Source organism: Dermacentor andersoni, chromosome 11, assembly GCF_023375885.2.
Source record: "Dermacentor andersoni chromosome 11, qqDerAnde1_hic_scaffold, whole genome shotgun sequence".
In the NCBI taxonomy this organism is placed as follows: domain Eukaryota; kingdom Metazoa; phylum Arthropoda; class Arachnida; order Ixodida; family Ixodidae; genus Dermacentor; species Dermacentor andersoni.
In genome coordinates this window covers 100,806,157-100,828,298 of record NC_092824.1, presented here as the reverse complement: position 1 = coordinate 100,828,298, position 22,142 = coordinate 100,806,157, and the positions used below count along the sequence as shown (strand labels likewise).

General features: G+C 43.8%; 1 protein-coding gene and 1 long non-coding RNA gene across 2 annotated transcripts; both read right to left on the bottom strand.

The window, feature by feature from the left end:
• Positions 1-800: 800 nt before the first annotated feature.
• LOC140214284 (uncharacterized) lies at positions 801-8,187 on the bottom strand. Its single transcript, XR_011891265.1, has 4 exons — positions 7,968-8,187; positions 3,258-3,356; positions 992-1,069; positions 801-907 (listed from the first exon to the last, which is right to left on the bottom strand). It is a non-coding gene; the product is annotated as an uncharacterized lncRNA (long non-coding RNA).
• Positions 8,188-8,276: 89 nt separating this feature from the next.
• LOC126539165 (neprilysin-1-like) lies at positions 8,277-22,113 on the bottom strand. Its single transcript, XM_055075119.2, has 5 exons — positions 21,984-22,113; positions 19,776-19,972; positions 15,512-15,709; positions 10,531-10,617; positions 8,277-8,414 (listed from the first exon to the last, which is right to left on the bottom strand). The coding sequence occupies exons 1-5, from the start codon at positions 22,111-22,113 to the stop codon at positions 8,277-8,279; spliced, it is 750 nt and encodes a 249-aa protein (XP_054931094.2).
• Between the last annotated feature and the right edge of the window lie 29 nt (positions 22,114-22,142).

Below are 22,142 nucleotides of genomic sequence, written 5' to 3'. Positions count from 1 at the left end.
AACAAGAACACATCCCACTCGTTGAGCGCGGACACTCGCGGTCAAAACGCTGATGCGGGCAAGCGCGGCTGCAGCGGCGAGCGAAGTGACCTTCATGCTGTCTATCGCTTCAACGCTGCTGCGGCGAGAACACGACGCGCACAAAGGCATGAGCCGTCTGCAGATTCGTTTCAAGATATGGAGCGCGAGCGTCCACGGCCGTGTAAAGTGCGCCCTTGTTGGCGCAGTCGAAGCCCTTCCCGCGCTTCCCTCCCTCGCTGCCTCTCCGCTTTCCTCCCTGTCATGCGGGAGATTCAACCGCGATTGTCAGTCGCCCTCGCGCCTAGTCGCGAAATACGCAGTTTCAGCCGGAACACAACAACGCCGCCCCTCCTCCTTCCCTCCCTCCCTCCCATCCCACCACGGCTTTCGCAGGTCGCAAGACGGCGCGTTTGCTCTCCGCTTTTCTCCTTCGCTCGCGCGAGATTGAGCAGCTACGATCGGTTTCCCTCGCATGCTTTCACTCGCACATACAGCATACGACGCGCGGCGACGGCGTTATGGCCTTGTGATTTACACGGAACATCACCACGACGGCGACGGCGAGGGCAGAAATGCGCCTGGAATGTCCATATAATTCAAATCGTGATAAAAATTTCTGACATTGACGATATTGGAATTAATTCCCCGAAATTCGTCAACTTCTAATGAGAAAGCCTGCGCAGAAGCGAACAATTATGCAACTGAAAAGGTGGAATCGTAATAAATTGCTGTGCCTAATGACGTCCCCGACGATTGCATCCATAAATACGTGCCTGTTTTTCTTATCTGGCTTCCTCCGAAGTAAGAGCAGCGTCCTAATGGCAGCATTGTCTTGGAATGATAATATAATTATAAAAAGTGGGACGCTGATGTTGAAAGGTCGAACCTTCAATGAAGAAAAGAGAGAATGTATCAAGAACTGAATTTGCTGCCGTAGTAGTTTGAAAATGAACCTTGAGCTTTTACTTACGTATCGAAAGCGGTTTTCCATAACGGTGTCATTTAGAATCCATGGAGGAAATCCGATCTTTTTGGTCATATTGTTCAACTGAACGAAAAAAAAAATCATTTTTGACAGTTTAGCGTTGTTCTCGTGATATAATGCCGAAGGCTTTCTCTGCAAGAAGCACTACTCGCTGACCGTAGCATCTCCATATGACAACGGTATCTTCTTGTGCGTAGATAAGTTAACGGGCTTACGTTATTATGGTAAAAGCTATTGTTATTTGCCTAAATAGCAGCACGAAGACGCAATATCATTTGTTACCTTGGCACTTTGATGCTGCATTCTAGATTTTCATGCCAACTCGCCGTATGCAGACCGCGATGCGTGGGAGTTCTTCATGGTTCTTGATGGCACAACGGTCCAGATGAACTTCTTGCCTTAATCTTTGTAGAATTGATGCCAAGTTTCACCTTATGGCTCAGATTTCAATGACTGTGGTGTTCATCGAACCTGTGGCTCGCCTTTAGTAGGGAAACTTCGACAAGTTTGTTTTATGGTTGTAGATAAATATAGTGCAAACAAAAACAATGATGAAAAACAAAACATGTGTGAGCAATGCCGATTTCTTTCGTCCTCTACATTCTTAGCGCTGTTTATGTGAAGTACGTCCTACCTAGAATGAAGGACTTTCCGTTGGTCCTTCATGCAAAGCTTCCCCATATAAAACTAAATGCCATAGGGAACACTGAGACATTGACCTAATTTTTCTGTTTTTTTTTTTTTTTTGCTGAACGCGTGCTTACATTTATGATGTATGTCAAATGGTGGTTCGAAGTTGTAACAAGGTACAAAGAAGAAACACAACCCGATGCACAGAATGGCCGTGTTTCTTTGTCCATTGCTGCGACTAAATAGCGCAACTGACAACCCTTACCGATGTAATGCTTAAGAGAAAGATTAAGCAGCTAGTTCTGAGCTAGGTGAACAATGGTTTGCAAATGACATAATAAGGGGACGAGTATTCCTAGAATACACTACTTACTGTTGGGGATCGGATGGTCTGTGTATGTATCCGCATTGTTGTAAACCCTGATGAAGACCGGTCCACCGATCGAAACTGTTTAAATTAAATACTCGTTCTGTTTACCTTCTAGCACCCCTCACGGTCCTTACGTTTGAAAGGTAGCCTGAAGAATTCCTCTTTACCTATTATATATATATATATATATATATATATATATATATATATATATATATATATATATATATATAATGTGTGTCTGTGTGTCAGACTGTATGTATCGTTCGGTGTTTATCCCTGTATACCTGTATATATCATAATCATCACTCAGCGCGTGGTATAGCATGTCAGGCGAACAGCCAAGTTAACACCTCTGGCATGTCTTAAAGCTTGTTTTTCTCTATCTGCCTTTGTATCTAACATTTTCCCGCCAACCTGCGTCACTGGGTAGCTCAGGTTTGTCGAACGAGTTGCGCATCAGGCGGCTGTGTGGAGTGTACAGGGTTCGAAAACAACAGTCAGTTCCGTTTGAGTCACTGGGTATATCGCAATGTGTATCTGTGTACCACTCTTCCACAAACATCTTTGCCACCTACTTGGAGAACTATGTGCCACTCGGCCGCTTGTGCTCTTAATGAGCCTCTTTGATCCCAACATGGGTCGATGGTTATGTGGCATTTTATGTGTTCGGCTCTTCAGTGAACTTCTTTGACGTTATATTAAGTAACAAGTTATGTGCCACTGGGTATGTGACTGTATAATGGCAAAACTTATTTAAATTTCTCCGAGGGTTGTCGGAAAGAAACCCGCGCCACGCGCGGGCTTTAAGGCGGCGACGCTAGATGGCGCAGTAGTAACCGCGAGAGAGGAGCCTGGCTTCAAGCACGTTGCGACGTTGGCGATATGGTATTTCGCTACATCGCTCCAATGCTAAACGCGCTAAGGTTGACATTCATCGTGAAGTAGGTTCTGTCTTATCTTTGGTTCTGCTCAACAACTACTTGTACGATCTAAAATAATATAATGAGGACTGAACCACCCATGTCTATGATCGGACATCGCTGCGATGTTGCGGAGCGCAAGAAGAAACGTCGAGTACCGCACTGGAATTGGGTATACTACAGCTCATACGTGCAGGAAAATACCAACGCAATGAACTATGTCCAATTCTGAAGTGCGATAGCATATAATACGTAGAGCAAGCATTTCGTGAAGTTTCTTTGAAAGCAAATGGGTTTCTTGGAAAGCAAATTAAGTGTAACGTCACACCTTCTTCAGAGCTGTTTCCTTTGTGCTGCCGGTCAACCACTCTCTTGTGGAAAGCGAATCTCTGAAGGTCGTCGTTATATTTTCTATCATCATTTCCACCTAAGAGGAGGCAGAAAGAAAAACACCGTTACATAATTTCTACAATACAATACTTGGCAGATCACTGCCCATTGGTCCACGCATTATATAGTTTCATTATTTGATATTGTGAATTCAATAACTTCGTAAATTTTGCACACCAGACATATTTTGTCTACGTTTTATAGAATCACGAAGCATTGAGTATTTTTTGATGATTTGATATTTTTGACTACACACAAAATAAGAACATTTTAAGCTTAATTTCGGGCAGGCTTTACATTCAAATGAATGGAAGAAGGAAACGTCGAGCTTAAGTTTTCGTACCGGAAGTCGGACATCCCTAGTGTATACAAAAACAAATATTTAACACAGTTCATCGCCAAAGGGGAAACAATTAAATCACAGTAGACATAAGCACTTCTAATGGGTCGTTAATGCGAAAGCACTAATGTCAAATTGAACGCTGCTGAGAGGGCCTTCAAGTTTTGCGCTGCGAGTAATGTACCATAGCGGTACATGCTGCTCGAGCTAGCAACCAGAAGCAGCCTGCAGTGTCAACGCTGCATGCCACCGACGTATTGCGCGACGAGAGACCGAGGAACCAGCAGCGGCCACCAAGGCTGGCAGGCGCGCGCAGCAGCTAAGCCAATGGGGGTGAGAGAGACAGGGACGGTGCGCTGCCTTCCGAGAGCGAGAGCGAGGGTGGCTTGGCGTTGCGGCGATGCCCTCTCCCCTCACGCAACACATGGCACACTATTGCCGCAGCAGGCGTTCCCTTTCGCCAGCTATATTCCGTCCAGGCGCGCTCCTGATGTGCTGTCGCAACCAATGGTAATTTGGGTCCCGTTTCTCTGCTACAGACACCGCTGGCTTTTTCGCTGCATGGGCCATTTGATTATTTCGCATCAAAACGAGGCTTGTACCATATAAATAAGTATACTTATCGCAAAACAAACACGTCCACATTGTTACAAAAACTTAACCTCCGGCAAAGGCGGTAGCAGTCAGACATAGCCTGTAGGAAACTAAATTGGAAACTTAAATTGATACGAAACACAAACTTCCTTTGCTATTAGAACGACAGCTTTATGTTGTTAAATGGAAGCACAGTAGGTAAACTATTTCCACAGTTTCTTTACAAGGGGTAGCAAACACTGGCCAATGTGGAAGCCAGCCAACATTAAGCAGGGCACGTCGTCGGCCTCAGATCAGCCAGACGCTGCCCTTGGGTACGCCCCACTAAGTCCAAGTGTTCGCATCATTTTCTTCGAATAGCACGTAGCATGACCCTCGGCTGCAGATGCGCCGGCCCGGCGCCACTAAGAATCCACGGCAGAGGAAGGGTGGTAATGCCGAAGTCTCGAAACGTAGACGACGACGGTGGAAAACGGAACATAAGATGTGGGAATGGCGGACACAATCTCGGACATGACGTCAGTCGCTTGTCGAAAGACGCGGTATGGGCCCGTGAAACGCGAAAGGAGCTTTTCAGGAAGGCCCATACGTCGGGAGGGAGTCCAAAGTAGCAGGAGGGCACCCGGAGCAAAACGTTCGTCGCGATGTCGCGGGTCGTAAAGGTGCTTCTGATTGTTTTGGGAAGCAGCAAGTCTGCTACGAGCTGTTTGCCACGCGTAATCATCCGTTCCATGGCGTCGCGTGCATTATTCACTAGTCGAAGTTGCAGGGGAAGGAAGAAATGTGTCCAACCGTAAAGTTGGTTCCAGTCCGAACAAGACGTAAAAGTGAGAGCCTCCAACAGTGTCGTGACGGGAGGAAATATCTGCGAGTGTCACGTGTCACAGTGCAAGGTCCCAATCATGGTGGTCAGCCGACACGGGCTTTGAAAGCATGTCTAATAAGGTCCGATTCTAGCGCTCGGTGAGCTCGTTCGTTTGGGGATGGTATGACGTGGTGATCTAGTGCTGCGTGGAGCAGCAGCGCAGGATGCCGTCGATGACTTTCGACAGGAAGGTACGGCCTCGGTCAATCAGCGATTCACGGAGGGGGCACCGTATTAAAAATGTCTTAACAAATGCCTTAACAAGATTCTGCTTCAATATTAACTTTCATTTTTGTTGCGCCCCGTAAAATCCGGGATGGTCGTTTTTAAAATTTGCGGAATTTTGAAAAATCGGCTGTTGCAGGCAAATTAATTCTATTCTTTGAGCTGGATTATTGAGAGAAGTGGGCATTCCTTGCACGAGAAATCGAAACACTTCATCAACTAATCAACAAAAATTATCTAATTATCTTCTGAATTACGTACTCTACGGCACATATGGAAATTTACGATTCCTAGCCGGTGAGTTCGTAGGGCGTACTCACTTCGAATGAGTTTCCAGGTTTACACCAGTTTGGAGATTCGCGCCATCAAACTCGCCATAAAAGTGCCTGCACTGTTGTTCCACTTGCGTTTTCTAAACAAACGCTCTATTTATGCACTGAACCACAAAGGTGACTGGAACGCCTGTGTGTTTCATCCCCCGCTTCGGTAAATAATATCTCCAAACTGGTGTTCCTGGAAGTTCATTTGAGATGGATACTTCTTGCAATCTCACCGGCTAGAATTTTTAAATTGTAGTATGAGCCATCAAGTAATTAAAAAATTTGTTGGGCCGCAACATCTATATGGATATGTTTTACCAGCGAAGCTCTTTAGGCTGCATGAAATGGTGGATCTTTTTATACGGTACCACACTACGCCGACACAAACGCCGCCACTGTCACCGCACCTTCCATGCATTTGCCGCAACCGCTGCCGCAGCAGCGCCAGCACCTCCGATGAGCATCACGCTATAACCACAGAACCGCAGACCACGTTCACAGGAGCCGTCGCCGCACTTTTTCCTCTTCTCATTATTCGCAAAAGAGGATTTAAACCAAATAAAGCGCATGAAGGCCAACTCGCTACACCAAGTGCACTTACACACACACACACACACACACACACACACACACACACATATATATATATATATATATGGTGTTTCTCTTACAACGCCAAATTTATGTGATTCTATTTGGTCCCAAGATATTAAGCTTATTTTTGGAATTTGGTAGAGTGCTTGAAACCTGCTTAACCTCCGCCACTGGTGGGCCCGGTATTGCTTTATGTCTGGCATCGGCACACACATTCCCGTCACCCATACGGACGTAAGCGGGCCAGGGTAACCTCCACCCCCCTTCCTCTTGGGAACGCATGCGGGGGGTGCATACAGAGGCTAGATGTAAACAGCTTCGCCGTCAAATAAGTGAAGTTTTCTTGATTGAATATGTCTTACGATTTCCCATGCTGATAATGTCCGCTTCTTGGAATAATCCGGCTCAAGGACAAGAATTATGCTAACCGTCACAGGCGATCTCAAAAAAAAAAAAACATGTGTAATACTGAAAAGTGACCGCCCTGTGTAGTGGACGTTATTTGTTGACATCACCGCAGTTACACCGCTCCCGCCCAGTACTTCCGTGTGAAAGAACCCTACACTACCTACTCCGTGACTCGTCGCAGTGGCTTAGCGTCTGTATGGTGTTGGCTTGCTAAGCACGAGGTCTTGGGATCAAATATAGAGAAAACTTAAGCACGCTGCAGTTAGTACCAAGATGTTAGCTTTCAATACATGCATTCGGTCAAAACTAGAGTATGCTGCTGAATTTTGGGATTCCCATTATAAGAAGGATGTTATGCAACTCGAAAGAGTCCAAATAAAGGCAATAAGATTTCATTTTTTATAGATACAGAAGGTACGATTCGCCATCCTTATTGGTGCAGAAGTACAATGTACCGACTCTCGAGGTTCGCCGGGAAATTAGTCGTCTTGGCTTCCTTCACAACCGTTTTGCAGGGAAAACTAAATTAATACTTCCCAACTGCATAAAACCTTTAACTACAAGGACAACTAGAGACAGCCATGAATACTCTTTATCGCCAATTTTCGCTAGAACCAACGCACACAAGTACACTTTTTTCCCCGAACAGTGTCCGAATGGAATTCTTTGCCCCGACAGATTTTCGAATCCGCCGACTTTATGAAGGTGCTCGAGTCTCATTTTGTAAACTTCAATGGTTGAACATTGCTATGGTCTTTGTGTTTTGTTGATTTTTGTTGTTGTTGATCTGCGTTACATTTTATGTATCCTTTGTATCCCCTCTTGCTAGGGCAAAATTACTGGCCTGCAGTATTGTGTAAATAAATAAAAATCAATAAGTAAATGCCGGCCGTAGCGGCCGCATTTCAAATGAGGCGAAACAATAACTCGCGTGTGCCGTGCATTTGAGCCAAGTTAAAGAACCCCAGATTGTAAAAATTAATTCGGAGTCCCCCACTAAGGCGTGCCTCAAAATCAGATAGTGGTTTTCGCACGTACAACCCCAGAATTTATTTTAATTACATGCTTCGTTTCTTGCTTGTTTGTTTGTTTGTTTGTATGAAGCGTCGATTTAGAGCTTAAGTATATACAAAATATTTTCATCTAAGTATTTTACAATGTTGCAGGCCATTGTGGCTCATGGGTTACTTCGAAAATTCAATAGCCCAGCCCACCTTCACCGAGTGCATTCCTTTACAATTTACACAGTGTACACCTCAGTGTGAGGGTTCAGCCGACTATACATATATAAGTTATACTCACGTCCTCTTTGGCTGTAACGTTGAAGTTCTTCTCGATGTACATTCGGCCAATCACGAAAGGCATCGCTTGAGCGACTTCTTCAAGGCAAACCTGCCAATCTGGCTTTTCTTTTTGCACTCCATACGCGATTTTCAATAGGTTCTGCCAAGATTTTGCGAACTGTTCCGACGTCACCAATACCAGCTTGAAGATGCGTCTCCACGCTGCAAAATTGTACATATCTGAACTGAAAAAAGGTGAAATAATAATTCGAATAGTCAGCGTACTTGGTTGTTCACACCGTTTAGAAGCGTGATAAGTGATTACTACCTACAGGTCGTATATGCACTTGAAGAAATCATTGGCCTTCTTGAAGTAGGACATCCCGAACATTGCGACTTGCTCAGTCCTGTTTAGCGTAATGTTCGCTAGCGAAAACACCCTGTTTAGGCTTTGTAGGACTGGAATCTGAAAGTGAATACAATTTAAGTGGCAATTCTTCTGTTATTAATCCAAGAAAGTACAAAATATGGAATTGTGTTGGTATTACTCTTTCAACGCAATCATTTCTTTGCCTCAATAGGGTGCAACAAGATCAGATTTCTTTCCCAAGACGTAACAGACGTCAAAGCACTGTCGTTGGAAGTAGAGTGGGAAAATATGTTTGGACAGGGATCTGAGTCCCACAAAACTTCAGACATCCGCATGTGCTTGACAGTTTAGTGGCAATTTAATGAGTGCTTTTAGAATTGATCGTGACATAATTTACCCAGAATTTTTGTACCTGCTTGCAAAGAGTTCAATGCTTGTATTGAATCTTTCTGGCAAATAATTTTTAATAATAGGGTATTACGTGCCAAAACCACTTTCTGATTATGAGGCACGCCGTAGTGGAGGACTCCGGAAATTTTAACCACCTGGGGTTCTTTAACGTGCACCTAAATCTAAGTACACGGTTGTTTTCGCATTTTGCCCCCATCGAGATGCGGCCGCCGTGGCCGGGATTCGATCCCGCGACCTCGTGCTCAGCAGCCCAACACCATAGCCACTGAGCAACCACGGCGGGTGCTGGCAAATTATTCTTTGCACTGCTTGTAAATGGCCGCTTGCGGGCCTTTGATGACATATCCTCTGCCACTAAAATACCACAGGCATTCTTCCGGCCAGCTGTCTTTTTATTACCTGCAGTCATACGTGCATTCTTGCTTAAAGGATTCCTGCAACACTCTTTGAGCATTGTAATTAAATCATACTAGAGTGCGAGAGAATGCTTTATCGAACATAAGCCAATTATAACTCAATTCCACACAGGGGATGAAATGAGGTCTTTGAATGCCAAAATATTACTATAATTGCGTGCTTTCATGTAAAATGCTTTACATGACATCTTAAACTATGTTTATGAGTCCCTTTAAAGTTCATTGTCGCATTTTCTCGCGCAGACATTTTCCTGTGCTAAGAAACAAGTAGGCGAACTTTTAACATAAGCGCCCTCTTCTATTTCTCCAACAGCAAATCTTCCATTTAGGAGGTAGAGGAATAAACATTTATTGTACAACCAGCACTTTATGATGGCCAGGCCTAAGCCTCCCATGAGGGGACGACGAAGACTTGCCTCGCCGCCGACTCACGGGCGTGCTGGGTTGCCCAGGTTTGGTCGTCGAGGGCGGAGCTACGCAGAGCCTCATGCACCCTCGACGAGAGGGTCGTGGTGTTAGTCTGTTTGTACTGTGCTGGGCACTCCCACAGCATAGGTGGAAGCGTAGCTGGGTGAATGCCACAGCACCGGCAGGTGGGGGTAGTGTAAACGTCTGGAAATATAAGGTGGAGGCGGGCGGGTGAAGGGTACGTGTTTGTAGCAGACGCAGGGTGGTAGCCATCGCCCGGCTGAAATTGGGGTGAGGTGGGGGAAGGTTCGGCGACTGAGGTAAAAGGCCTTAACGAGATCGTTATAAGTTGTCAGATTGTCTCTGGTGTTCAAGCCATCTACAGTGACTCCGGCGCGGTTGACTAGGCCTCGAGCAATGGAGTGGGTGGCCTCGTTGAGATTGGGGACGTGTGAGTGGACAGGGGCCCGCATGGGCCGCGATCCATGTCAGGGAGACCATGCTGTCTTTACAGTGTGGTTCCTGGCAGAGGATGCGAAGAGCTTGGGGAGAAATACGGTCTTTGCTAAAGTTAGTGACGGCTGAGCGAGAGTCACACACGATGATGTGACAGGTGGGATCTAGAGTGGACAGGGCGATGGCCACTTCTTCAGCCCTCTCGGCAGTGGAGGTAGTGACGCTGGAGGCGTGGTGTAGGACTCCATCGCGTGTGGCGACGGCCACAAATCGTGTGCCATGGGAATATTGGGCTGCATCAACAAATGTGACACGAGGTTCCATTTAGTCTTTTTTTTTGTATGTGTGGTTGTGGCAGGTACAAAGTCAGAGGTAAATGAAAAAAAGGGCCGAATCTTGCTACGCCCATTTAATCTTTGCCCTAACTTGTTCTGTGACGCCTTGTCTATTCTTTTCTTGCGAACAAGTAGGCCAGAAGAGTGCAAAAAATTGTAGAAAACAAGAACGAAGAACCACCATACGTTCGGCACTTCTTTCTCCAGTTCATCGATAGTCATCTTTTCGTAAAAAGCTTTAATGTCTTGTCTGTCGTTAGGATCTGATGTCATCTGCAAGAAACGTAGACATTTAGAAAAATCATTTTTTACAAATAAAATATGAGCACAGGCGACCTTGGAAAAAACAAGGAACTTGTTTGGATGAACAGGCAAGCCAATGAAGCTTTACCAAGAGTGATTCTGCAAGTTGCGGATCTTGTATAATTTGGTAGAGCGTTAGACATCCATTCGCAGTCGGCGAAACCACACCGACATGCGGACATAAAGAAACTGTAGATACATAGAGAGAGATAGATAAACATTTAGTATGAAAGAAATACTGGGAGATCGGCCTTATTTAAAATTATGACCTACTGCTTAACATTGGAAACGGGGAACAGAAATAGAAAGAGACAAAAGTGTTTATGATGAGGACGAACGTAGTGGGTTCAATGAACGTGAACTGCAGAATCTGTTCAAATTCTCAAATCGAGACCACTATTATGTGGCAACTCCTTGGTTGCGTATAGAACCTCTCACTAACGGGGGTCCGACCAAGGTCGCAAGAGAAGCTTCCCGGCGAAAGCTTAATTGTTTAGTCTTGTCAAATGCCCTGCCAGTGGTTATAACTCCACAGTGTACCGCGGGCAAATACACAACACGGATTCAATACTCTCGTGTATAATGCACTGCTCGCCACCCACTGCACTGCGGAAACGATATAGGCTGCTTGCTTCGAGTTAACGCCACTCCTAGTCCTAACGTGTAAGCTTGTGTCTATTTTCATTGGACATTACCGTCAGTCCCAAATGTTAGTGTGTTCTCTAAAGACGGCCGGGACCAGGAGGGCCATGTTATGTCCCACTATTTTCGGGCAGTGTGACGTAAACGGCAGAATTAGTCTCTCTTTGAGAAAATTCGAGACACTTCAATGGCAGATTATTGCGGACAATTTTTGCCTTTTTGTCGGCGAGCTCATTTCCTTCTTAGTCATAGTGCCCTAGAACGCATTCAAGCTTGAAACCATGACTCGTTTCCAGTGCGAAATTCTGTATTTCTAGTCCATACTGAGCGAGCAGACAGTAGAGAATTTGTTTAAGGGCACACCTAATTAGCTGGTTTAACGTCACAATTTACTGTTGAGGCCTGATCCTGTTCTACTGTTTTAAAAGGAACGGCCTCGCAGGTGGCTACAGTCTCTGCTGCCGTTGATAATCTGTGGTGGTCAATACGCAAGGTCCTATTTCTCGTCAAATTTGACATTACGGATGGCACGATGTAAGCAATTGGCAACACCAAGCTGTCAGTACACATAAGTATAGAAGTGGCACGATTTGCGTAAATGCGTGATAGGGTCAGTTACCTAAAGAAAAAGAGGTCATACATAACCTTTAGTATGTCCTTGAATATAGCGGTGTGCCAAAAGTCTTGTCATAGTTCACGGATAACACTGCTAATTTCACTGGAGAAAAATGTGGTGCACTCCCTATGCAATATGTATGGATGTATGAAAGGTAGGAGCGTCCGTTTGAAACGGGGTGATGGCAGTTGCCAGCATCCTCAGCTTTTTATTTTTGTTTAACTGTGTTGTAAGTTATTCAAATTCGCAATTTTATTTAGATACTTCTTCCTACACTTTTAACCTTATGTCACCTCTCTGATTTGAAGCCACCAATCTTCCAATCGCTTTTTGCTAATTTCCACCGCATGTTTGTTTACACGACTATTGTTATCTCTAAACCCTAGGGCCTCAAGGAGCGTGACTGTGCCCCCATCGACATACGGATGGATACCATCACAGTTTAGTACGAGGTGTTCTATTGTTTCTACAGATTTACCACACACATTACACGTGTCTTCTTCGTTAAATTACTTTCTATAGCTGCGCGTTCTAAGACATCCTGACGTAGCTTCAAAGAGTAGGGCACTGCCTCTTGAGTTATCATGAAACGTTTCCTTCCTGATCTGCTGTTTCCAGTATCGATATAGTTCAACACTATGCTTCTTTTCCATTGAATTTATCCAATATTTACCTTCCGCGCTTTTAACCTGTCGTTTAATGCTCTGTCTTTCTCCGTCATCGTGTCTGGCATACTTACTGGTTAGCTTCCTAGTTCTTCTCCGCCATTGAGTCCATACTCTTTCTGATATCGATTTTGAAAAAGCGCAATCTGAAGGCTAATTGCGGATTGGCGTGGCGCTAGTTGCGACATTAGTGACTGGTCAATAGCGCAAGATTTGTAGAGGTTCACAGAAACGCAGATACGCAGTGTAGAGGTTCGCATTCCGCAGATACGCAGTTCTGCAATCATGCCCTCGATTTTGGTGGCATGTGGCAGACAAATATTGCCGCAATCACTGAGCATGTTAGTTCCTTCCCGTACGTAAGTAGGAAATGTGAATGCTTGACGAGAGAAATAAGCTTTATCAAATTTAGTTTATGAAAGTGGGTCCTACAACAGGAGCAATTATCACTGACGACGCGCACCTAACTCTTGCAAGATATCTATCCATGCGTAAAAAGCAGGCAAGCTTGAATTCAAGCACTGCCGCATGCTAAGACCACGACAAGCTTCGGTCGATGATGACACCTAAAGATCTGTTGTGAGATAGGCATAGTATCATTGTACCATCAGTCCTACTCTTACTCTTAGCTTACACTCGTGCGTAAACGCAAGTACAGTATACATACTTGGCCGTCGCCAAATGAAGACGTCACAAGCGCAAATACGTCACCGGCACTGTGCGCTACAGCCTTGTGCGAAATTGTAGCCGCGAAACAAGATACATGCATGTACAAATATTATTGTGCGAATAAACTTATCGTGACAGACTCTGACCTTAGTTAGCGAATGTACTGAGGGTTGTGTTGAAAGATAAAGGTCTCTGTAAGCCTCCTTGACGGAAAACGCGGCCGACTTTGTGTTGACTTGTCTGACTCACAACTATTATCATAAAGAAGGTACACCGTGTAACGTACTTCATCATCCAGTGAAACAGCCTGCCTCCATTGCCTCACTCGAGTACATTAGGAGTAACATCATGGAACGCGTTGCGGTACCTCTGACTTCATTTGACTTCAAAAAGGACCGCTCCTTACAAGCTCTGACACCTATTTTCCTGTTCGACCGTGAAAACCGAGGTCGATAATGCTGAGATAAGGAATCCCAGAACCATACAAATTATTCTTTTTGCAATTTCAAAGCTTTCGTTTTGAGACCCTGTGTGGGTTTTCTTTGTAACGTTATGCTACACTCGGCTACTGGATGCCGATTTGCCCTTTGAGGACGTTCCTTTGCAAAAACCATCATCATGTCTGTATAGAAACCACACTTCTCAAGAAACCATTGCAGCCTGCTCAACATCCTTCTCTCTGTTGTCGTAAGCAGAAGACTTGCCAGTGCTATGGGTCAGGGAGAGGATATGGCATGGTACCTTTTGTCATGCTTGAGAAGCGCCCCGATGCGAATGCATTTTCTCTGGTCAGCCACTCTACCAGATGTCCATGACATGACATGTTAAACACAATATACGGACTTGTCCAAGAAAACGCAGCGCGTGTTCTTGAACACGTAAAAGCAACAAACGCGGTGTCAAGTTCTCATAGTGGGAACAGGAATTGGAGGCGGTCGTCCGTAGTTGGTTGCACTTGTTCATGCGATGAAACTGAGCCTGACATTATTGCTATAATCATTAATCATCAGCCCTCTGCAACGTCCGTATTGCTTGTACATACATTGCACGACAGCCAGAGTCCGGAATAAATTATTTTTTATGCAGAAACATATATAGAATATAGCATTATCTGTATCTATGTACGTATTTCTGTCATTGCACCTACGTGACTATGTTACCAGGCGCATAACACTTCGTGAAACCATGTTTGTTGAAGGTCATCTTTCAACGTACTGCCGTCATATGTGTATGTTGCGCCGTGCTAGTAACAAAATTCACAGAAACAAATAAAGGAGGCGGTATGCAAGGCTACTGTGGTTATAAAGGTACAGAACTAGTTGGTACAGGTGGGGGAAAGGGAATGGCGTAGTGTAATAAATTTTCATTGTGGAGAGAGCCTAAAGCCATCCACGGGGGGTACCTGTGCTGCCGGAACTTCCATGCAGGTCAATATCCCGGCCGTAATATGTAGGCCGGTTGGCGAGGGTTCAAGTTGTTTGCAGCGCGGGAAATTTAGTTGGTGGTGGTGATTTTTTGTTTTTTTCTAGCCATGTTATGGCAAGGGTGAAACGAAGGTCGAGAAGATGGTCTGACGACAACGGCCGTTCCTATTTTTGACAGTGTGAAGTAAGGGACGAACAAAGCAATCCTTAGAACATTTAGTTTGCCGTCGCAGGCTGCCATGTTTGTCTAGGATGAATCTTGAAGCACTGCACTAGGTAAACGTCGAAATATAGCTTACGTTTTTTTTTTTTTCATTGTGGACAACCACTCGCCCGATGTGAGTGCGTATCTTGGAGAGTGACGCCTTTGAAACACGTTGCACATGATCGAAAGCGAATATTTTAAAGCAGTGAGACTAAAATAATAATTACCTTTGCCTCTAGTTTTAAATCACACGTGTTATGCAAGCTCCCGCAAAAGTATAGTTTCTACAATAAAAGATAGAGTACAGGAATCTGAGAACTACTCCTAGTCTAAGTATCCCTCCATGGAAGCCGCCATACTTTGGCGTAGTTGTGAAAAGATGGCATCGTTGTAAAGTTAATTTTTAAGAGTGATCTGACAGTGGAACATGTAGTTTGAACGGTATTTGGTGCGATGATCAATCATCATTTCGGATGTAGCAATATGTTGCCATTGTAGCGTGAAAAAAAACTGCCTTGGAAGGGGAAAATTATATATATATATATATATATATAATTGAGTCAGATATAATGTTTCATTTAGTATTACTAAGCACAGCAATATAGCATAATTAGAAATATTGGTAATTATAGTTGGTGCTTACCGAAGCAAGCCGTGCCTCAAACACGAAGATTCTTTCAGCAACAATCATAGCGTCGTATTCAGTAGCATTTGGATTTAGAGCCTTTACAGCTGTGGCGATAAGAAATAAATACGCCTGTACAATGGCTTTGTTGTAGTCTGTCGCCGATGGATTAAGGAGCTGCTCTCTGCCTAAAATAGGATATGACATCTCATCCAGCTGGAAAAAAATATTACAACACTATGAATTAGGTAAAAGTCTTCACAATAACAAAGGTCCGCAGTTATATTTCGCGCTTGCCGATATTGGAAAAGCGTTATAACCGAATTGCATCATCCTTTTGCCACAAAACAGCCATCATTGTGAACTGATTTTAATATATGCCTATCTACATGGATCGGGATATTACAAAAACTCAAATTACAGCCTTTTCTTTTGCGTTATACAGTGTCGAGCTGTTTTCTTGGCCTTACGTAAATGTTAAAGTGTTCTCTTTTAGCCATGTATAAAAATATCTGCATCAACATAACGTAAGCTTAAATAGAAGGAGTACTTTGTCGAATCGTTTACATAAAACACTGCCCATGCTATCGCCTCATACGCCATGCGGGCTCATCTACCGTAACATTGCGCTTTCAATGCCTCACGATTTTCGGAAATTCTGCAAAAACAAGATGCGGTGTCCACAAAAGAATCAATCTGTTCAATAGTTCACTTGGTACAATACTGCATGTAAAAAGATATCACTGGTTTAAGCGAGCAGGTTCCTTGCGCGGAGAACCTATTTATGTTTAAGTTAGCTGTAATTAATCACGCGATTTTTTTAAGCAACTAAGAACATTTAATAAAAAAATATTGTGCTCTTTCTTCTCTTGTGGCTCCAGCTTGTTCGGTCGCAGCCTGCTATAGCTTCTTGCAGCACTTTGGTAATCATGGCTAAAGAATTTTACAGACGCTGGTGAAACTTTCTAGGAGACAGTAAGCGACAAGATACGCTCGCATTTCATGCCTTATTTCTCTCATTTTTTGGTAGAATGTGGTGCAATAGAGCTGGAATGATTAAATAAGTTGTTGTTTCTGCAAAAGCCGGCAGCAAAGCAGTAAGGGAGCATTCGCAACTTTATTGATAACAATCAATAAATCAATCCAATAATTAATTCGTGAGACTCCAAGCAAATTAGTAGCCGTAATTTCGGATCATGTTAAGCGCCATTATCCTATAGGTAATCCTAAGGAGCCACAATATAGGAGTCGGTTCTCTCGGGCGAATTTTCGTTACCTCCTGTAGGTTTCATGTTAAAACACACCCGTACTGCATCCATAGTTTCTTGCATGGGTAGGCCTGCTTTGCCAGGTTATTTTCTGGAAGGTTGAACGTCCTTAAGCACCGCCACTGAGATTTGTTAGAAGATTGAGTAGTGGTGGGTACTCTATTATCCAATAGAAATGCCTCAACGTTGAATAAATCTATGCAGAGGGGCATTTTTACGGCGAAGCTGTTTATGGCTAGCCTGCAGTGAAATTTTCACGTGCGCGAGACCCTTTGTCGTCGTTCCAGGCCCGTCCGTGCCTAGTATTCGTTTCGCTCAACCGGAGTGGCACGTATGTCGCGCTCGTGAACTTGGCGCCGGTTGGCGGTCCCGTCGAAATGTCACGCATGCCTCATATGCGCCGGCTACTAGGTGCAGCAGCGCTCCGATCACGTGCGTGGCTAGTTTTATCCGGCTCCCTGAGGTGACGGTAATCGTCCACGCTGGAGCACATTCATAAAACCAGCGGTTGCCTAGCAGCACAATTCATTGAGCATGGGCGTAGTTTAGACTCTAGCTAAGAACATGTCCGACATTGTACCAGAGCCGATCAGTGTGACCCACATGAACAACGACCCACCGATCTAGACAATAAATGTGCGCGCGTTCCTTTCGTCACGATGACCATTCATCAGGACTATAAATGAGTTCGTACCTTTGTTGAAAATTCTGTGTCGCCTCTGTGTCGTGTGCTAAACATCTTCGCTGATCGTCCGCCTTCACTGAGTGGAATGGCTCATGATTTTTCGTTATTTCACGCTCCTCGATATGCTGTCCGCGCAGCCATTCTTTGGTCATCTGACCTCGTGCTTAGCTTAAAGACGGCTATACCCCCTGTATTTCTTTAGTTCGAACATTTCTTTCATAGATTGCCTGCGACAGTGTTATTTCACCTTTAGCGGCTATTTTTATGAAGGAGGCGGTTGCTATTGGCGCGACAAATCGCAATCGCTTACTAGCTAATAAAGATACTCACTAGTTACCGTTCTTGATTCCTCACTTCAGGACACGTGTTGTTACAGCGAGATGAAAGCTTAGCAGTAGTGAATTCTTGTTTCCTTAGCTGGAATCGTAAGTCCAGCACCACTTTTGGGATATGCGGCCTTGAAATGTCTGATACGAAATACATGGACCTTTCAAATACCAGATTCGCAAAGCATGCGTGAAGCAGTTCAGCACCATCTTGACCGTAACTGCAGTGCATTCTTTAGCAGCATTTCGAGGCGGATATCTCGAAAGTGGCGCTAGTCTTAGGATTTATCGCTTTTGCATTCGGAAGACGTTACGTGAATAACTAAAATTCTAGGTAGAGAGTCCTACTTATAGGCCACCTAAAAAAGTGTGATTTGCCGCTGAAGTGACGTCCGCATTTTCCGGTAATTCACATGAATGGGCCGAATTGTGCAATATGATACATGTAATTTTTTAAAAAACGAACTAGAAAAAGCACGTGCGATATACTTAATAAGTTGCGTTTGTCATCTCAGCACTATGCTCTGTCCCATGGTTTCATACCACGTATAATTAGCAAACATTACCACATCTCTATTTTGAAGCGAATATTTCCTTGCCACTTATCCCGACATTCGAGATGCCTGGTGCTTCGGTCTCGACGATTATACAACATGGGTCACTGGATATTTTAAACTCCGGATGTGCCCTGGATAGACAACTTGGGCGACTGTGTATGTGCATGTGGGCGTGTGCCACTCGTTATGTGTCCGAACAGCCAACTTGGATATATTTAGTTGCTCATGCACCACTGAGTACGGGACAATTCTTGTCCAATCTCTCAGAATTAGTGCATGCCAGTGGGAGAGGTGCCCGTGAAGAAGTGAAGAATTCGGTACCCAAAGTGGCCGAATGTGAATGAATAATACAATTAGAGAAAAAGATAGGACCAGAGCGCGCGTTGCGTAAAAAGCGTAGAGCTGCATAAAGGTGAAGAAAGAAACGCGAAATGACAAAATTCCAAGAAACATCTAAGAATAGGCTTTGTTTGTCACCGAATCTCACATCTGCATGACATCCACTGTTTTGTTTTATCGTCCTTTCATCAGACTAATGTAACATTGTGTAAACCCGCAGCACCAGTAATTCGGTAGCAACATGGCGTCCCATCATTTCACGTTTGTCCGTTATGGTGAATTGTGAAGCATTTGAACCACATGATGTATTTACGGTGGTTACCTTCCCAGAACTTTACCCGCTGGCAAGTTCACTGCTTTTCTGTTTACTTAAAGATAAATTGTTGGTGAAGGAAACACTAAATAACAGGAACGCACAACGAAATTCTGCCAACGACATCACGTAACGGCATCACCAAAATAAAGATGACGAGATAAATAAAACGTCACGTTTTCGACATACAGCTCCACAACAAGTTACACAAAACTGAAGGCACTGTACTACACAAGTTTCGACTTTTCTAGAGGCAACCTTAACTACTAAAAGCATGCTGGCGCAATTTATTAACAGGATACAAGCAACCGAGCGACACTTTACTTGAATTGCCAGAATGCCTTTCTGGGCACTCATATATTGAACCGTGGTTATATAGATTAAACTTGAAAAGGGTAAAAATTCAGCCTCACTGTTACGACATAGCGAAAGTAAAGCGCTAAATAAGAACACACGCACATACAAAAAGTAAATGTGCATGTGTTGTGTACTCGCTTTGACCATGCTTTTTTTTTCTTTTGCACTTTTTGTGTGTACTTCACATTTAGTATGCTTAAATTATTTTCTTAGATAGGGTCACCGTCTCGAAAATACTGCTTCACCACAGTTAACATTATTAAGGTCAATGAATTACCAAATTAATTTGCTAAGATAGTCGTCAAGCAAAGCTCTGCCGTACTTAACTATGAGTTGACAATGATTTGAAAGCACAAGTTATGGAACGCCTTCTACCTGATGCCGACATTCACGGGAAATCAATAGATCTTGCATTCAAGCATAGTGAAGATACGCACCTCGATAATAAACCGGTCTGTTTCGTTCAGGTCTTGAGCCACGTCAAAGAAAAAAAATGGCCACAACGATGTTCTCGTGAGCAAATGTGAGTAGTTTCCATAAGGAAGCTCAGATGGTCTCATGACAGGCCATGTAGGAAATCCCATACGAGCAAGAATATCTTTAACCATCGGGATTAGCTGCTCTTCTGTGAAATCTAGGAGAAAATGTGATATCTGAAGCAAATCAGTGGATTTCCTTGGAAAGCATAGGGAGAAAAAAAATGACAAATCAACAACGTCCGCCTGGGGTCAACGCTCGGCATACATCGAATATGTACAGTAGCGAACAAAAAGTTTGGGAACCAAAGGCCACGATTTTTTTTTTACTTTTTTCCCAGCCTGGACGTTCTGGATGAAATCAAGAGCACACTCCTACATGCACTTGTTTGACCAATAAAATGTATTAAAGGAACTCCAGGCCGATGAGCTGTGCTTGAATATCTTTCAGTTTATTGCTGATGCTGTTATCTCCAAACTTTCGCTCACGACTGTGTATCCAATATTCGAAGGAAGCTTTTATTGGTCGGTAACTTTTGTGGATACCTTTTCTTTTGAATGATGTGGAGTCAGACGCGACGTCTCACTGCTTCTGTGAGCACGTTGCGTCCTTAACATTTGTATACATTTAAGGGTGCTGGTTTGTCCCACGAGCAAGACCGTTACTCTTAAGGCTCTAAACATTTAATTTTATCCGGCAGCGAGCACGGACTACACATGTGATCACAACAACCATAGTCGAATATTGTGTAATAATCTATCTGATGCGCACCAAAACAACTGTTACAAGAGTTTGACTGCAGCAGCTATTAACCTTTGCGCTCAGTAGTTTTCCCGCGTTCTGTCGCTGCTATTTTTGCGTGGCACGCTACTAAGGTTTCTTGCCATAAAGAAGTCACCAAGAAGAAAAGATCCATTGCGTGCATCAATTTCATCACACGCTTAAAATATGAGGGTGTTTGCTGCAGTGTAAATAAAGCGCTCTTTGTGACCCAATGAGGGTTTAAAATGTTAACGGTGAAATGAATGCACTTATAACCACGCTACGTTAAGCAAACAGACTGGAAGCTGTACTTGTCGTCCTCAACGAGTTCCACTGGAGGAGCCTGTGAACTACAGCGACCACTTTTAAATTATAATGCGCATGGCATTCAATCTCTTTAGAAAATACACCTTGGGTGCCACGGCTTAATATTTATTGAGTATGCCAAATCGGATGCGTGTGGAACTGTATAAAAGTGGTTGAATCTTATTATTGCCGTCTGCTTTCGCAAAAAAATTACATTAGTTTGATATAAGGTGCTGTGCTCTAGAGAAAAGGTAAAACGCCCGTGCAGTGCGTTCTGAATAACGTGAGTTTACATAGGAATTCAGATTGTGGCAGTAATGTGCTTTCCTTCCACATCAGGTTATAGCGTGATCTCTTTGTTTGGGCAAATGAAACTTGTTTTTGCGACAAGAACAAGTGATAACAGTTACTTTCTCCACATGCGTAGACATTCGGTGTTCAGCATCCAGTCGCTGCATTATCGCGAACGTTCTGATGCCTAACTCACGATTTAAATTTTCTGTAAGATCACTTCCCACTTCTCACATTGGCCAAGACATCCCCAGTGCGTTTCTTTTTATTCGAAGAGAACACGCTATTGTTGTACTGTTATAGCTTATGAATGAACAGTTCTCAGTCACATGAGAACGCTAAGCTTTCAAAGACAATCTTTCTTGAAGTTCAGGTAGCCAACTTTTCCTATTGTTTCCACACCATCTTTATTGTCTTCAGGAGAGACATACTTGAATTACTTATTTTTTTTCAGTTCTATGTTACCAATGTTCTTCAACCGCCATAACACGAACGACGCCGGGATTTAGGACCTATAAAGGCACGTTGATAAAAGCCATGACGTGGTGATCTCAGATACGTGTGTAAGTAGTTTCAGAAATAGTGTAATATACCATCTGACTAATGCTTCTTCGTGCGACTGCGATGCGAATTACCTGCATTAAAGTTGTGCTCTTGCTCATCAAAAATGTAACAGTGATGACAGAACAGGGAGCTGCTAATTCGAGCCTGTCACTCTATGCCTCACTGAAAACTCGACTTTTTTTTTCATTTTGCAGAACAAATAGAAATAGAGGTCGGAGAAGACAAACAAAAAATATTTCACTCACATTTGCACATGCATACCTGGTACATAGTTGCCGCCATTTTTTTCACACTACGAGGTTCAGCAAAGTCTGTTATGTTCTCTATGATCCCTGCAAGGAACGAGTGACCAGTTTCAAACCCATCGCGTTCCATTGCTTAATATATGCAAATTTTTACAAATA